Source organism: Prionailurus viverrinus, chromosome A1 (genome assembly GCF_022837055.1).
Source record: "Prionailurus viverrinus isolate Anna chromosome A1, UM_Priviv_1.0, whole genome shotgun sequence".
Classification (NCBI taxonomy): Eukaryota; Metazoa; Chordata; class Mammalia; order Carnivora; family Felidae; genus Prionailurus; species Prionailurus viverrinus.
In genome coordinates, this window is record NC_062561.1 from 122,480,568 (window position 1) to 122,495,580 (window position 15,013).

Here is a 15,013-nt window from a genome sequence, read left to right on the forward strand (position 1 = left end):
TCAAGGAATATAACAAATTTGAGAAATGGGAAATAGTCCATGATGCTAGTTTGAGTTCAATAACAGAGTTATTAAAAAAAAAATAGAGAATTTGGACAGTTTTTTTTGTAAGATATTTATATGTGTGTTTTTTTTAATTGCCTCATCAAGATTTTTAGTCCAAGATAATGTTGTCTTTGCTAAGGTTTGCCATTTGCTTATTAATAATACTAAAACATTTCTCAGTGTTCTTTTAGCACCTTTTGTAACTAGTAATATTTTTTGGAATAAAATTGTACAGAGTATTTTTAAAATATTGGTTATTAAACTTTTGTAAAGTTCAAAATTTGGTAAACTATGAAAGCTTAGTCTTTTGTTTATTTGTTTACTTATTTGGAGAGAGAGCAAGCGAACAGGGTCAGGGTAGAGGTAGAGGGAGAGAAAATCTTAAGCAGGTTGACGTGGTGCTCCATATTGGCCAAGAGATCAGGACTGAGCTGAGATCAAGAGTCAGATGCTTAACTGACTTAAACCACCCAGGCACCCCAAAGCTTAGTCTTTTAAAGTAATTGAAACTTAGGGAAGGCAAGCCTTATTTCTGACAATATAAAGACAAACCTTTTTAAGAGATTATCTTTTAAGGTACCTCATGTTCAGGCAGCATTTCAATGTATATAATGAACACCAATATTTATACATAATTTTGGTTGCATATTTTTTATTGGTAATTTGCCTTCATTTTGATAGGATTGTTTTTATAGACCCCCCTTCATCAAATGTAGAAGCATAAATGAATCACTAATACTTCCAATGAAATAAATTCTCATCCATGTCATTTATAATAATTGAGAAGTCTTCATGGATTGTGTATATTTGGTGCTACATTTTTTGCTTAGGAGTCACTTTCAAATCAGTGAAACTTTCCCTGTCTGTCGCTAGAGTCACTAGGCATTGGTTTTTCCCATGTGTCATGAATAAACATTTCAAAGTGAATTAGAAATTTAATATAAAGGGAAGATTAAGAAGTATAGAATTGTGTTTTGTTTAATGTTTTATAGAGGAGAGAATATTATGGGATGGATACGTTATGGAAACGGTGACTTTTTAAAGGAAAAGATTGTGTAATATATGCATGTAACTTCATAATAATAACTGATACGTTTTTGCCAGGGCACCCGACCCCGACAATGCTGTCCATCCAAAAATGGCAATTCTCTATGAGTGCAAGTGAGTGAACTATAAATTGTACCTACTTTTTCATACTATTAAAGCAAGTGTTCTGGTAGTGGGTAGCAGAAGGATGAGTACTTAAGTATTTCAATTGTTGCTTGCTTATTTTTATATTCTGACAAGGTTTAATTAAATTTGATCTTACAGTTAAAGAAGAACAGGAATTAATGGAAGAACTTAATGAAGATGAACCTGTTAAAGCCAAAAAACGGAAGTAAGTAATACTTATAGTTTATGTAATTCAGGCAGATTATAGCTATTAATTAAGTCACAGTCAGTTTGTGGATGTGACAACTAATATGTATGTTGTTAGGAGACCGAAGTCATGATTGCTCTCTAAGGCCTGATATTAGAAAGCTTTGCTTTAGAGTGTAGAAATGGTGTCCTTACTGTTGCTAGATTTGCAGAATATTTGATTATTTAAGTGTATATTATGAAGCCAAGTGACATTTTAGGAATTAGTTGATAAATTATTTTCAGATATTCATTAAGCTGGAATTTTATAAAAAATGAACTTCCTCCTTTAGTGTAGACCCTAACAGACACCATTTCAGAAAGTTCATAGTTATTGATACACAGACTTCCCTGTTTTTTTTATATACTTGTCACCTAGCTCTTCCTTGAGTCTGTGGTTATTAATACCTGGTGTAGAGGGAACCTGTGAGCTTAGAACGAGCTTTGAGAGAAAGAGACTGCCACAAGTGGGAGCATTAGATTGGCCAGTGCTCTGTAGTTGGGTGAAATAGGAATGTTACTAATTAAGGGGGATCACTAATTAGGTGGGGGGTAGATGGTATTTGGCTGTGGTGGGGGGTGGGGAATGGGACCATTATTTAGCAGCAAAACGGAAAGTTTGAAGACATTATTAGGAACTGGATGATCCATAGTCCTTATCTGAAAAGGACAGATTGAATGCAGCCAAATTATGGCAAGGAAATCAGTGAGACAAACCCTCGGAAGGGTGGTTCTTTTTAAAAAATCATTAGTGACAATATTAAAGACATTAAGATGTTAAAGAGAGTCACTCATAATCAACCAAAGTAACACAGCTATTTTCATTTTTGCAGTTGACTTTTTAGTTCTTGACCAAATATGTAAATACTTTTATTAGTTGTAATCAACTGACTTTGTGTGCTTTAAAAAAAAAAAAAATTAGAATAAGACATTTGTTTTCTTAATTATTATAAATGACTGTATTCATTCTGTTTACGTAACCATAATTTTGGATGTTCCTACAATGTTAAACTTTTAGGTTGTTTTTAATTGTTTGTTCTTATAGACAACTCTGTAAGGTTTTTAACTGCTTTTATCAGGAGAATGTCAAAGAAGTCCTTTATGTGGATTGCCCGAGCTTCTCTATTTAGGTACAAAGTTAAAAGCCTATTTTTCCTGGCTTAGTTTTTCTTTCTTTCTTTTATTGAGATAGATAGTGATAGTTTGTATTGTGACATTTTCATTTAGTATAATTCTGTAAAGGTTATTTGTTTTCATTAGTTATATTTCTTGGATGTCTTTTAATTCTTTATTTAAATAGTTCTTAAATAAATTATTATAAGAGGGTATATTGTTTGGCAAATTACTTTTACCTGTTTGTTTTGTGCATATCTTAGGTCACAGACTATCTCGCTAAGTTCCTGCAGGTCACGGACTATGTCTTCTATTTCTTTTGATTCATTCCCTAAATTGCTAATTACCTCTCACTTAACCATATTTGCGGGTTAGCCATTTAAATCTCTTGGGCTACCTTCACTTCCCTATATAGCATGCTTTTGAAATTTGTGATGTTTTGTTTTTCCCAATTCCCTTAAGTTTGTGTAGGGAGTATGAACCAATTTTATTTTGATACTTAGCAGATCGTATTTAAGGAGGAAGATCTGCTGAGACACACTCAAATATTATTGAATTACTTTCTCTTTTGGATTATTCATATGAATGGGCCTTTTTCATAGTGCAGATGTTTGAGAGGTGACTCAATTTCATGTTTACAATCTCACTTGAGTACCGTACAGCAACAGGGTTGTCCTTAGCCCTGAGGTGCATTTTTGGAGGAAAAAGAAGTAGTTTAGTCATTGATGAACAGTTCTAATTCCATCTAACTACTCCTGGGCCTATGTTGCTCTCTGGGACCTGTCCTTCAACTTAAATCTCAACTTACCACCCAGAAAGTGAGTAAAAAAGATGTCAGGTAGGTAAGGTATATATCTCACATAACCACTTGGCCAAGTTTGCAGATATTTGCATTTTATTTTCAAAATAAATATTTGAGATTACTAAGACTTATACCAGTTTTTATTAGATAAAAATATTTTACGGATCTATAATGTAAAACATTCTGGAAAATACTATTTTTCCTATATCATTTCAAGAACTAAAAATTATGTTTTGTGCTGTTTGTTTCTAACACATAGAGTTTTATTGCAATGTTAGTTTTTTTTTGTTTGTTTTTGAAAGTAAGGTAGTTCATTTTGTGTATCAGACAGAGAGACAGCACACTATAGCCATTGTAACATCATTAGAAGCTCATGTAACTTTATTATAATGAAAGTTGCCTATCCCTTAGACTTCATTTGAAACCCTCAATATAATTTTTTTTTTGCCAAAAATATGCTGCTCAGTAGTGAGTCTTGAATATTCCATTGATTTAAAGATTTTAGTAAGATTCCTTGTTAATATTTTGTCAGTTGATGCCTTATATTTTATTTTTTATAGGAGAGACGATAATAAAGACATTGATTCAGAGAAAGAAGCTGCCATGGAAGCTGAAATTAAAGCTGCCCGAGAAAGGGCCATTGTCCCTCTGGAGGCCCGAATGAAGCAGTTCAAGGACATGCTGCTAGAGAGAGGGGTCAGAAAACAATCTTTGGGGGAGATATTTCTGTTTTGTATAAGTAATATAAATATGTCTTGCTAAAAGGTCAAATCTAAGGTTAGTGCTCATGTTTGGGGGGGGAGGTAAGGGAAGCCTATCAAATTACTGTACTCTCTCAAGCAGCCTTTTTCTTGGCTCATCATATCATGTTTGACTAAATGCCTTTTTACTGTCCTTTTAAATACAAATAACATTTAATGTTATTTGTTGGGTCAAATGTTGACCCAACATTTGTTGGGTCATTAAATTTTGGTGAGTAATATAAGATGAGTATTAACAGAGTATTAACATTACAGAGTGGCGGACGACATGGGATAGGTAAGGTATATGTAATTTTTCTTTTAATACTTTCAGAATGGCGTTTGGTTAAAGGAGAACTGGTACTTTATGATATTATTAATAGAGCTTAATTGAGAGGGGTTTTGACGTTTTGGTTATGTTCACAGATTCATTTGAATAAGTTTAACTGTTCACTTTAAAATTGCAACATTGTTCACAAGATTGGAGCAAGCATGGGAAATCAAAATGCATATCTTCAAGGCTTTTTCTGATGTACTGATTTTTAAAATGTCACACAGTAGTGGTTATTTTAATGAGTAATTAGGTGTGTGTTATTTCTATATAATACAGAAATGTTCAGAGCCAATTAGTGTGGAAATTTGCCGTTGCTAGCCTCCCACTGCTTGTCATTTATTAGTGATGGAAACTTCAGTATGGTTTTTATTATGCCTCCTTTTTAAGCAGATGTCCTGTAGATTTCAAGGAAAATTATATGACCTTTATGTTTTTAGAGCCAACTTAATTATGAGGCAATACATTTTTATTTTAAAGGTGTCTGCTTTTTCAACGTGGGAGAAGGAGTTGCACAAGATAGTTTTTGATCCTCGGTACTTACTTCTCAATCCTAAAGAGAGAAAACAGGTAAAAGGAAAATAACATTATTTAAAAAATGTATATCCCTTAACAGCATAATTTAAAAACGTAAGGAATAAAATGCCATCCTTCCCCCGCACACACACACAGTACTCAAAACGCATAGTCTCATATCTTAGAACACATTTACCCTCTCTGTGGGCATTTCTGCCTCAGAAATACTTGCATATTTTTGCCTTTATTATGGACGTGGGTATTGCTTCATGAGTATTCTGTCCTTGTGCCTCATAATATGCTGATGTTGTATCAGGGAGTTTTCAAAATTCATTTTAAATGCGTTTATTAATTTACTTTTTACTGGGCAAATGTTGCAGATTTATAGTAGAAAAATAGCAATATACAGATGAGTAGAAAGGCAGAAGAAACACCTACAATCCTACCCGACTGATTGGACCATGACTGGACCCTGGTCTTGTAGCCTTCCTGTTTGTGCCAGTATATATGCATGAGTGTGTGTGGTAGGTAGACAACACTCAGAGACCCGTTTACGTTTAAGCACACAAGTCTACATCTAAGCACCATCTGTTAGAATGTCTTTTCATCATAAGCTTAAAGAATTGATGGACACTTCAGGGTCTCTGCTCATTTAGTGTCAACATGAATTAGACTTGCCATGTTATTGAGTGCCGTTATTCCTGTGATGATTCAGCAGTATATATCCTCTCACAGTGATCGCTTCGTCCTCTAAATCCTTGCACACTTCCAACTTACATAGTTTCTGAATTACCTGGACCACCCTGACACTGAGCTCTGTAGAATGGTGAGTATGTTGAACTACTTGCTAGAGGGCTCTTGAGCTACGACAAGATTTCATTTGGTAGTCTATTCTTGATTTGTAATTTAATAGTTGGCGTAATTCTCTGCACTGTTTGTGCCATTATGCATGTAGGTCTCATCACAAACTTTTTATAAAGAGAGGAAATTTACACTGTGCCAGACATGTATTTTAGTCTGCGTAATAGAAAAGCATGACTTTCCAAAGATACTTGCATCTGCATTTCAAACACAGCGTGTGTGTGTGTGTGTGTGTGTGTGTGTGTGTGTGTGTGTGTGTGTTTTAAACTGTGTGTAATGGTCTCTATCAAAAAGTATAAATCATCCTTGATTCCTTACTTCTCCCCTCTGTGCATTTCAAGTCTGTCAGCAAAATCTACCTCCAAAAGCTTGTAAATACAACTTGCTCACCATTTCCCCCACTAACACTGTAGTTCAGGGCACGGTTACCATTTCTCAGCATCTGTGTAGCCCCTGACTGACCTCTTTGCTTCCTTCCGTTCTTGCTTTTTGGAGTCAAGTTCTTTTTCCACATAGCAGCCAGACTAATTTTACATTTAAGAGGCAAATTAAGGCACTGTTACTGTTCCCTTGCTCAAAAAATGTACATTGCTTACCATTTCATTTAGGATAAAACTGTAATTCTTTATCATGGCTTGTAAGATTATACTTACACTCTTATCTGCATAGTTCTTGAAGGTCTTGTCTTAGATTCATTCATTCTGGCCACAGTTCCTTTGTTGTGCTTTGAACAAGCTGGGTACATTCTGATACTTGGCTCTTCCTCTGTCTGGAGTGTTCTTCCCCTAGGTGTTTGCATATGCCCCATGATTTTATTCAGGTGCTTGTCCAAGTGCCTTCTGAGCCATGTGTCTCTGCTTTCTTTCCTTTATAGCACTCACAGCTCTAATTATCTAAAATTATCTACTGTTTTCTCCGGCTGCAGAATATAAATTCTGAGGGCTGGAACTTTGTTCATTGCTATATGTGTAACGCCTGCAGCAGTGCTTAACCTAAATATCCCTGAAGGGTTACTTTAAAACCTTAGTGACGTGACTCTTCATGCTGCTGAGTGTTATAGTTTCTGAGTTAAATTACAAGTGCGTATTGAGAGCTAAAATTCTTTCCCAATTTTACAGGCATTTTGTAAGCTAATGGTGTTACCTCTTATTAAGAGTAATACTTAAAAAGATGAAAAATATCAAGCATTTTTCCATTTAAATAAAGACTACTTAAAGGTTCTCATCCTTTTTGAGTAAAATTCTTAAAACTGGAGTGTAAGAAATGAAAGGAGAAGCAAACATTTGGAATTAATATGTGTACTTTTTTAGTACTTAGTTTTATTTGCATGAGAGTGTAAAATCAGGGAGAAACCAGTTAAGTTACATATTTAAGTTAAATTTAAGTTTAATTTAAGTTACATATTAAGTATCTAGGTCATGTGTTTGCACTTTGTAACTCCATTTCTGAAATTTGTATTTTGATTTAAAACAACTAACAATTTTATTGAAAATGTCTCAGTCTGCAAGTGCATCTCTTTTACTTTTCTAGCTATCTGTAGATTTACGTATATCTGTACATTTATGTATATTTTACATCATTCTAGAAGTATTTTATATAATTGTAACTATAAGTTTTAACTTAAGATTTTCTTTATTTAATCTTGTTTTTGATAAAAGATCACTTGAGTCAGAAATAGTTTTGTTTTGTTTTTTGTTTTGACCGTTTTTTTTTAATGTTTATTTTTGAGAGAGATAGAGTGGGGTAGGGGCAGAGAGAGAGGGAGACAGAGAATCTGAAGTGGGCTCTGTGCTGACAGCAGGGAGTCCACTTCGGGGCTTGAATTCACGAACTGTGAGATCATAACCTGAGTTGAAGTTGGATGCCTAACCAACGAAGCTACTGAGGTGCCCCTGTTTTGACAAAGTTTTAAACTGAATAACATTTTTAAACAGAAGCAGACCATTTCCATGCAGGATATTAGACTCTGAGGTAGAGACTAGTTATGCTAACACTTAAAATTGGGGGCACCTGGGTGGCTCCATAGGTTAAACATCCGACTTTTGATCTCAGGGTTGTGAGTTCAATCCCTGTGTTGGGCTCAGTGGTGGGCATGAAGCCTCCTTAAAAAAAAAAAAAAAAAAAGGTAGCTTATTTCAAAAATAAGCATTTTAATGTAGTAAGTGTTATTGAGAGCTTTTTAAGGTCGATGTATTACAAATAGTAATACATTACCAATATAGTTACTCATTGTCAACTGGCCGTCTTGGCCACTCTTTACTGGATCAGTATCAAAGTATAAATTGAATTAAATTGAAATGAGAATGAAATGAAATAATAGAGGCGTCTTGAAAAACTCTGTTCCTCTATACATTGAATACTTGGACGTCAAATGTGTAGGGATTTTTCTATATCAGTCAGTTCTCTGATACCAGCTGGTGTCCTACCATTGAATTGAATTCTGACACTGCACGGAATTAGAATTATATCCCATAGATTAAAGGCTTAGACCCACAAGACCTTCCCTCTCTTCAAATGCTTATCACAAGTAGTACCTTCTACACACTTCAGTTTAGCTACAACTCAGGGATTCCCCTGCTCCCCTCCTCAGCTTTAATAATTTGCTATAATGGCTCACAGAACTCTGGGAAGCACTTATGTTTATTGGTTTATAATGTAATAAAGGATATGATAAGGGGTACAGTTGAATGGCAGATGATGAGACACGTGGGACGAGGTCTGGAAGTGTCCTGAGTCCCTGAACTTCTGTCCCTGTGAAGTTGGAGTGTGCCATTCTCCTGGTACATGGATATGTTCACCAAGCTCGCAGTTCTCTGAACGCTTTTGGCTATGATTTTTATGGGGACAGCTTACATAGGCATGGTTGATTAAATCATTTACCATTGGTGATTGGACTCAGTCACCAGCCATTGAAAGTTCCAGTGTTCTAATCACATGGTTGATTCCACTGGCAACTGTCTGCCATCCTGTGGTTTTCTAGAGAGACTTTCCAGAAATCACTTCCTGACACTAACTTTGATGTAGTTGAAAGGGGCTTGGTATGAACAATATAAACTTGCTCTTTTCTCCTTTATCTAATTCAGTGACAGGACAAAAGCCAGGTACAACAGTAGAGGCTCCTGTCTCTCCTATCACTTAGGAAATTAAAAGGGTTTTAGGAGCTCTTGCCTGGAGCCAGGACAGAGACCATATATATATATATATATATATTTTTTTTTTTTTTTTTCTTCTTCTTCTTCTTTTCTTTTTAATTTAAATTCCACTTCACATATATTGTAATATTAGTTCCAGGTATACCCGGTGCTCATCACAAGTGCACTCCTTAATCCCTGTCACCTATTTAATCCACCTCCCCACCCACCTACCCTCTGGTAACCATCCATTTGTTCTTTGTACTTAAGAGTGTTTCTTGGTTTGCTTCTCGCTTTTCCCTTTGCCATTGTGTTTTCCCTTTGCCATTTGTTGTGTTTCTTAAATTCCACACATGAGTGAAATCATACGATATGTCTTTTTCTGATTTATTTTGCTTAGCATAATACTCTAGCTCCATCCATGTTGGAAATGGCAAACATATATATTTTCTTAAAACACAGTATCACACCCATACTTTTCACAAACTTCAATGTTGAAGAAAAATATACATACATTAAAATCTAAACGTCGTAAATTTCACAAAGTGAGCATACTGTGTAATTATGTAGATTAAGAAATGGAAATGGTTGTGCAGGATGGCTAAGTCCTGAAGGTCTGTACAGCATAGTGCCTATAGCTAGCAGTACTATATCGTATACTGAAATTTTTGCTAGGATGATAGATCTTATGTTAAGGGTTTTTAATATCACTTAAAAATGAGAATAAATTAAAAGGGCTCGAGGAACCTTTTGGAGGTGGATAGGTTTACGTCATAGACTGTGGTGGTTTCCTAGATGTATATTTATCTCCAAACTCACAAGTTGTATACATTAAATATGAACAACTTTTTGTACATCAATTATACCTCAATAAAATTGTTTAAAACCGAAAAGAAGGGGCTCCTGGGTGGCTCAGTTGGTTGAGCATCCGACTTTGACTCAGGTCATGATCTCGCAGTACATGGTTTCAAGCCCTGCATCAGACTCTGTGCTGACAGCTCAGAGCCTGGAGCCTGCTTTGGATTCTGTGTCTCCTTCTCTCTCTGCCCCTCTCCTGCTCGCCCTCTGTCCCCCTCTGTCTCTGTCAAACATACATAAACGTCAAAAAAATTTGTTTGAAAAAATAATAAAAACGAAAAGAAATGGAATATAGCACCCTAGAAGCTACATTGGCTTAGACAATGTAGCTCTTTAATATGGATGTTTTGATTACATCTATAGAAGTCTACAAGAAATTTTTTATAAAAACTTAACAACTTTTGTGGTGTTTATTGTAACATTCACAAGTTGATGTTTTAAGAAAATAACCGCTTAAAATAGGGGACCTAAAAAGCTCAAGTGTATTGGGAAGCATGACACAAATAATTAGGAGAAGCTTGGAAGCATACCAGAACTCCTAATTTTCTTTGAGAAGGTGATCTCAGCTAGCGATTCCTAACTTTGGTGTGGGATATCCCAGAGGAAGGGTTGTGAAGTTTTCTCCAGCCTCTGAAAAGAAAGTTAATATAAATTCATTGGGTTTATTTGTAGTTCACTACTTTTACAAATAAGAAAGTATATACCAAAAAGGGAGAGAGGGCTTGAGAAGAACCCTCTTTCCCACATGGGTCAGCCTGCACATGCTTTCAGGATTTATTGCAGTGCTGTATTGGGATGGTGCTGAAAATGGCCAACGTGCCTGGCGGGAGATGGTGAGATAGTTGTAGGTATCTCTGTACAGCTATTAAAGATTGGTAGACAGACATGGCCTGACCTGGAATAAAGTTTTCAGTTTTGTAAAGAACATTTTTTGTTTGACTTTTTCTAAAGATGTACATGCACACCTTTAAAGAGACAAATATTTCTGTAAAATATGCTAGGAAAAGTAATAGAGTGCTGCCCAGTTTTATCTTTCTCAAGACATTTCTTCCAGAGCGTGTGCCTTGCTTCATTTTGGACTGGTTACCCTCTACACCTGACATACAGCTGTTATTTTTGAGCGTGACCAGTCTTTACCATCATCCTGAGATTTCCCTCATCTCTCTTGTTTTTGGGGGTAGAGACTTCACCTGTTTCCTTCATCATAAGTCTTTTTCTTTCTTGGTTTACTCCCTTTTGACCCATTCCATCCCTGTAATAGCTTCTTGAGAGAACATGCATGGGAGATAAACTTTGGAGCCTTGCGTGTTTGCAAACATTCATTGTACCCTTAATTTGAAATTGTTTGGTTGTTTAAGATATTTGAAATTGGAAATCTTTCTCTTTCAGGATTTTGAAGACGTTGCTCTTTTTCTAGTTTTCAGTGTTGTGTTTGAAGCCATCAGTTTATGGGCCTTTGTTTATGGGCCTGTTTATTTTTCCTTTGTGGATGTGTAGGATCTCCTCTTAGTGTATAGCGTTCTGAAATCTCACCGTGATTGTGTACCTTGGTGGAAGGGGCCCATTATGCTGGGTGCTTGGTGGTCCTTTTAGTATGTAAACTCCTGTCTTTCAGTTCTGGGAGATTTTCTTACATTGCTTTTTTGAATTTGTTTCCAACCTGTTTATTTTTTCATTCTGGGACAGAGAATTTGCCCTTTTGGTCTAGTCCTTAAATTTTCTTTTCACCTGTTTAATTTTTCTTTTTTTAATGTTTACTTTTGAGAGAGAGAGAGAGACAGCATGCGAGAGGGGAAGGGCCAGAGAGAGAGGGAGACATAGAATCTGAAGCAGGCTCCAGGCTCTGAGCTATCAGCCCAGATCCTGATGTGGGGCTCGAACTCAAGAACTGCAAGATCATGACCTGAGCCGAAGTCAGACAGTTAACCTACTGAGCCACCCAGGTGCCCTCTTTTCACCTATTTTCTACCTCTGCCCCTTTCTTTTGGATGACTTTCTCAACTTTATTGTCAAATCCTTTAATTTGAGTTTTCCTTGTTTCCTTTAATTTGTAGGATTTCTTTTTGTTCTTTAAGTTTTTCTTGTTTTATGATTACAGTACATTTTCTTAGTTTTATTAGAAAATAAAACTTACTTTAGTATGTTAAATTAGGTATGCCCCCCCCCTCCCCCTTTACCTTGAGAGATACTGCTTTACCTTTTAGAGCAAGAATTAGCAAGATTTTTTTTTTTAAATTTTTTTTTTTTTAATGTTTGTTTTTTTTTGAGACAGAGAGAGAGACAGAGCATGAACGGGGGAGGGTCAGAGAGAGGGAGACACAGAATCTGAAATGGGCTCCAGGCTCTGAGCTGTCAGCACAGAGCCTGACGCGGGGCTTGAACTCACGGACCGTGAGATCATGATCTGAGCCGAAGTCAGACGCTTAACCGACTGAGCCACCCAGGCGCCCCTAGCAAGATTTTAAAATAAAGGGTCAGACAATAAATATTTTAGCTTTGGGGGCCATTTGGTCTCTGTCATAGTAGTGTAGTTCTGCTACTGTAACAAAGGAGCACCCACAGGTAGATAGATGTGAAGGAATGAGCCTGACTGTTCCAATAAAGTTTTACTTGTGGACACTAAAATTTGGATTTCATTTAATTGTCACATGTCATGAAATGTTACAAAATTCTCTATTCTGTAACTATTTAAAAACTGTTAAAACTCTTTCTGGGCTGTACAAAAATAGGCAACAGGCCAAGTTTGGCCAGCAGGTTGTGAATTGCCCACCCTGGTTCTAGAGAATAATCACTTGCCTTTTACTGAGGCTCAGAAGTGGCAGAGCCCCCAGATACATGCTGTTGGCAAGGGAGATTTTCTGATGGACTCCTTCTTTAACAGCCTTATTGTAGCTGTACTCTGCCCTCACTTCCATGGATATCTGGTGCTGTCACTTCTGGAACTGTTTGAGGATTCTCTAATAAAAAAAGAATTGGTTTCTTTTCTTGACCGTTGAATTTGGGTCAGCTCTCTTTTTTGCCAGTCCTTTACTGCTTATCCTTGTGCTTTTCATCTTCAAGACTTGCTCTTTCTTTTTCCCATTTGCCTGGTCTTGTTGGTTTGTGACTTAAAAAGGGAAATCCTCTTGTCATTGTATTGGCATTGGAAGAAAGGAAATAGATGTGCATGTTCAGTTTATTATCTTGTCTGTACATGATTAGGTGGGGGAAAATATTATGGGATAGATGTAAAGCATTACATTTTGGTAGAGATAATTATGTCTTAAAAAGAAGCACAGAAATAAATGTAAACTATCTGTTCCATACTCTTAACGTTTTTTTTCTAGAAGAGATTTGGAAGGATTGTAATTTATATATTTTATATCCCCTGAAATTTTTTTAATATGCGTGTATTCAGTTTGTAATCAGGGACAATGAAAATTAAAGGGGCTTTTAACTTTGTTCTGAAGTCTCAGCCGAGAGCTTGTGTGGTTCTGTAACACTGTCAACTGAAGTTTTAAAGTGAGACTTGCTACAGATAATCTGCATACAATTGAGATATCTAATTCATTTTTTTCTATTATAGTTTGGACAAAGACATTGACTCAGTATTTTCTTAACAGATTCCATAGTTTGGTAATTAAATTATTCCTATGGAAGACTAACTTGCCCAATTGGTTTATTTTTGTGATAGGTATTTGATCAATATGTAAAGACGAGGGCAGAGGAAGAACGCAGGGAAAAGAAAAACAAAATAATGCAAGCCAAGGAAGATTTCAAAAAAATGATGGAAGAAGCAAAATTTAATCCAAGGTATATGGTTCATTACTGTAACATTTCAAAATATGTATGTGCTTTCTTCTAAGATCAGCTAAGAGAATATGTATCTTTTGGATAATTGGACATGAAAAGTTTATTTCATTATTGGTTATGCATTTCTAATCTTTATTCTTAATATATTTCCTTTAGAGGAACCTCTTGTGCTCTTTGAGAGGCAGTGTCTAGATATGTTTTTGTCTGATATTTTCAGTTGATTGTTGATTCAGTTGATTGTTAATGAGTATGTGTAATGGGGTGTAGAAGAGGAGACATTTAACACAACGTGACTAGCATCATAAAAACAATAATATTTGGCATCATTTAGCGGATATCTTATGTGCACTTAAAAAGTTGTATGTACAAACTTATACATACATACATACATGCACTTTAAGCACATATACGTATACACACGTTATCTCATTATCTCACTCAGTCTTCTAAAACAGCCAGTATAGATTTATATGCTTGTCTCATACCTTACCCAAGTGAATGTAGGATTTCAACTGGATTCCAGTGTTAATACAGAATAGTCTAGGCAAGAGAAAATTACTTTTTATTTATGGTTTAGTTTTGGCAACAGTGTTTGTTACTTGGTTGCTGTGAATACCTCATAACGTGGAAAATTTTTAAAACTGCAGGGTAGAATTATGGAGTGTCTTGTTTAAATGGCACTTTTTATAAAAGTTCATCTTGTTGAAACGGTTACTTTTGTCATTGGAAGTAGAAGAGAGAATGTTGTTTGAGAAAGTATATTTAATATTATAATTTTATATTTGAAACATGAAGAGGAACCTAGGGCATTAATACACATCTCAGATAACAAAGTTAATAGAGTATTTGGAGCTCTGAAGAACGTAACATTTGTCAGGGGAGAGTAGAGTTTCGGACTCTCCGAGGGGTCTTGGTCCTTTCTTTTTGGTTAATCAAAACATTGAGTTCATGGGTCAGTACTTGTGACTCAGTTATAAAAGACATTTGGGGAGGCAGTTGAGGAGATTTGAGCATGGATGCATTGGTATTACATGGTATTAGAGAATTCACAATTTTCTTGGGTACGGTGGTTATAGAGGAAAAAGGATTTGCTCTGAGGAGATGCATGCTAAAATAGTTATAGATGAAGTCTCATGATGTCTGCAGCTTATTTTCAAATGATTCAGCAAAATACATTTATTTATTAAAACCCTTATGGATCTGACAATAACTGAGACTCTGAAGAGATTTCCGTTTTTTGGATTTGACAAATTAAGTTACTGCTCTATCCCAGTACCCAGGCGGGTGCTCTTTTGGGGCTGACAGAATTGGTGGAGCAAGCTGTACCTTGCAGGTTACTTCAGAAAATAAAGCCATGAGACACATAACTAGAAGTCTTAGCACTTGGGACATTGTGCTGTATTGCTATATTGATGCATTTAACGTG

At 35.8% G+C, this 15,013-nt stretch overlaps 1 protein-coding gene across 10 annotated transcripts in view; it reads left to right on the top strand.

The window, feature by feature from the left end:
• The window catches only part of TCERG1 (transcription elongation regulator 1), a 61,960-nt gene that overhangs the window by 31,196 nt on the left and 15,751 nt on the right, over positions 1-15,013 (top strand). For 6 of the 10 annotated variants that reach the window (XR_007150526.1, XM_047850970.1, XM_047850989.1 and 3 more), the window contains 6 exons: positions 1,150-1,206; positions 1,357-1,423; positions 2,523-2,573; positions 3,919-4,054; positions 4,910-4,999; positions 13,469-13,587. Coding sequence is in view for 9 of the 10 variants with exons in the window: in XM_047850970.1 (XP_047706926.1) it covers positions 1,150-1,206; positions 1,357-1,423; positions 2,523-2,573; positions 3,919-4,054; positions 4,910-4,999; positions 13,469-13,587 (520 nt within the window). In the remaining variant the exon portion in view is untranslated. The remainder of the gene's footprint in view (positions 1-1,149; positions 1,207-1,356; positions 1,424-2,522; positions 2,574-3,918; positions 4,055-4,909; positions 5,000-13,468; positions 13,588-15,013) is intronic. The other 4 variants (XM_047850979.1, XM_047851008.1, XM_047851023.1 and 1 more) reach the window with 1 other exon arrangement.